Source organism: Eurypyga helias, unplaced genomic scaffold (genome assembly GCF_000690775.1).
Source record: "Eurypyga helias isolate BGI_N326 unplaced genomic scaffold, ASM69077v1 scaffold18086, whole genome shotgun sequence".
In the NCBI taxonomy this organism is placed as follows: Eukaryota; Metazoa; Chordata; class Aves; order Eurypygiformes; family Eurypygidae; genus Eurypyga; species Eurypyga helias.
The window spans coordinates 507-1183 of NW_010257409.1; the positions used below are offsets into that span (position 1 = coordinate 507).

The window sequence follows — 677 nt, forward strand, 5'->3', positions numbered from 1 at the left end:
GTGACAATGCTGACACCAGTGACAATGCCAACACTGATACTGGTGACAGTGCCAACACCGGTGACGGTGCCGACACCAGTGACAGCGCCGACACCAGTGACACTGCTGACACCAGTACTAGTGACAGTGCCAACACCAGTGACAATGCCAGTGCTGATACTGGTACCAATGCCAACATCAGAGACAATATCAACAACCGGTGACAGTGCCAACACCAGTACTGATGCTGATACCGGTGACAGTGTTGACAATCCATGCCAGTGCCGACGCTGGTACCGACACCAACTGCCAGCACTGCTGGCCAGTATCGACACCAGTATGGATACTGGTGCAATGCAGATACCACTGCGGATGCCAACACCGGTACCGAGGCCACCAGCATGGATGCCATCACCAGTACCACTGCCACCAGTGTGGATGCCAACACCAGTACTGATGCCACCAGTGCAGATCTGACACCGGTGTGGATGCCAACACTGGTACCAGTGCCACTGGAGCAGATGCCAACACCAGCACCAGTGAGGATGGCAACACCGGTGCCAATACCAGTGCAGATGCTGACACTGGTACTGATGCCACCAGTGCAGATGCCAACACCGGTACCAGTGAGGATGCTGAGACTGGTACCGATGCCAGTGGTGCAGATGCCGACACCAGTACCAGTGAGGATAGCAACA

The 677-nt window shown here is 55.4% G+C and overlaps 1 protein-coding gene across 1 annotated transcript; it reads left to right on the top strand.

Annotated features, from left to right (window-relative positions):
• Positions 1 to 333: 333 nt before the first annotated feature.
• On the top strand, positions 334 to 623 carry LOC104511408 (selenoprotein V; the record flags this gene model as incomplete). The annotated part of the gene is made up of 2 exons (XM_010154011.1): positions 334 to 396; positions 501 to 623. Coding segments are annotated over exons 1-2 (186 nt in total), but the record flags the coding sequence as incomplete, so codon positions are not given.
• Between the last annotated feature and the right edge of the window lie 54 nt (positions 624 to 677).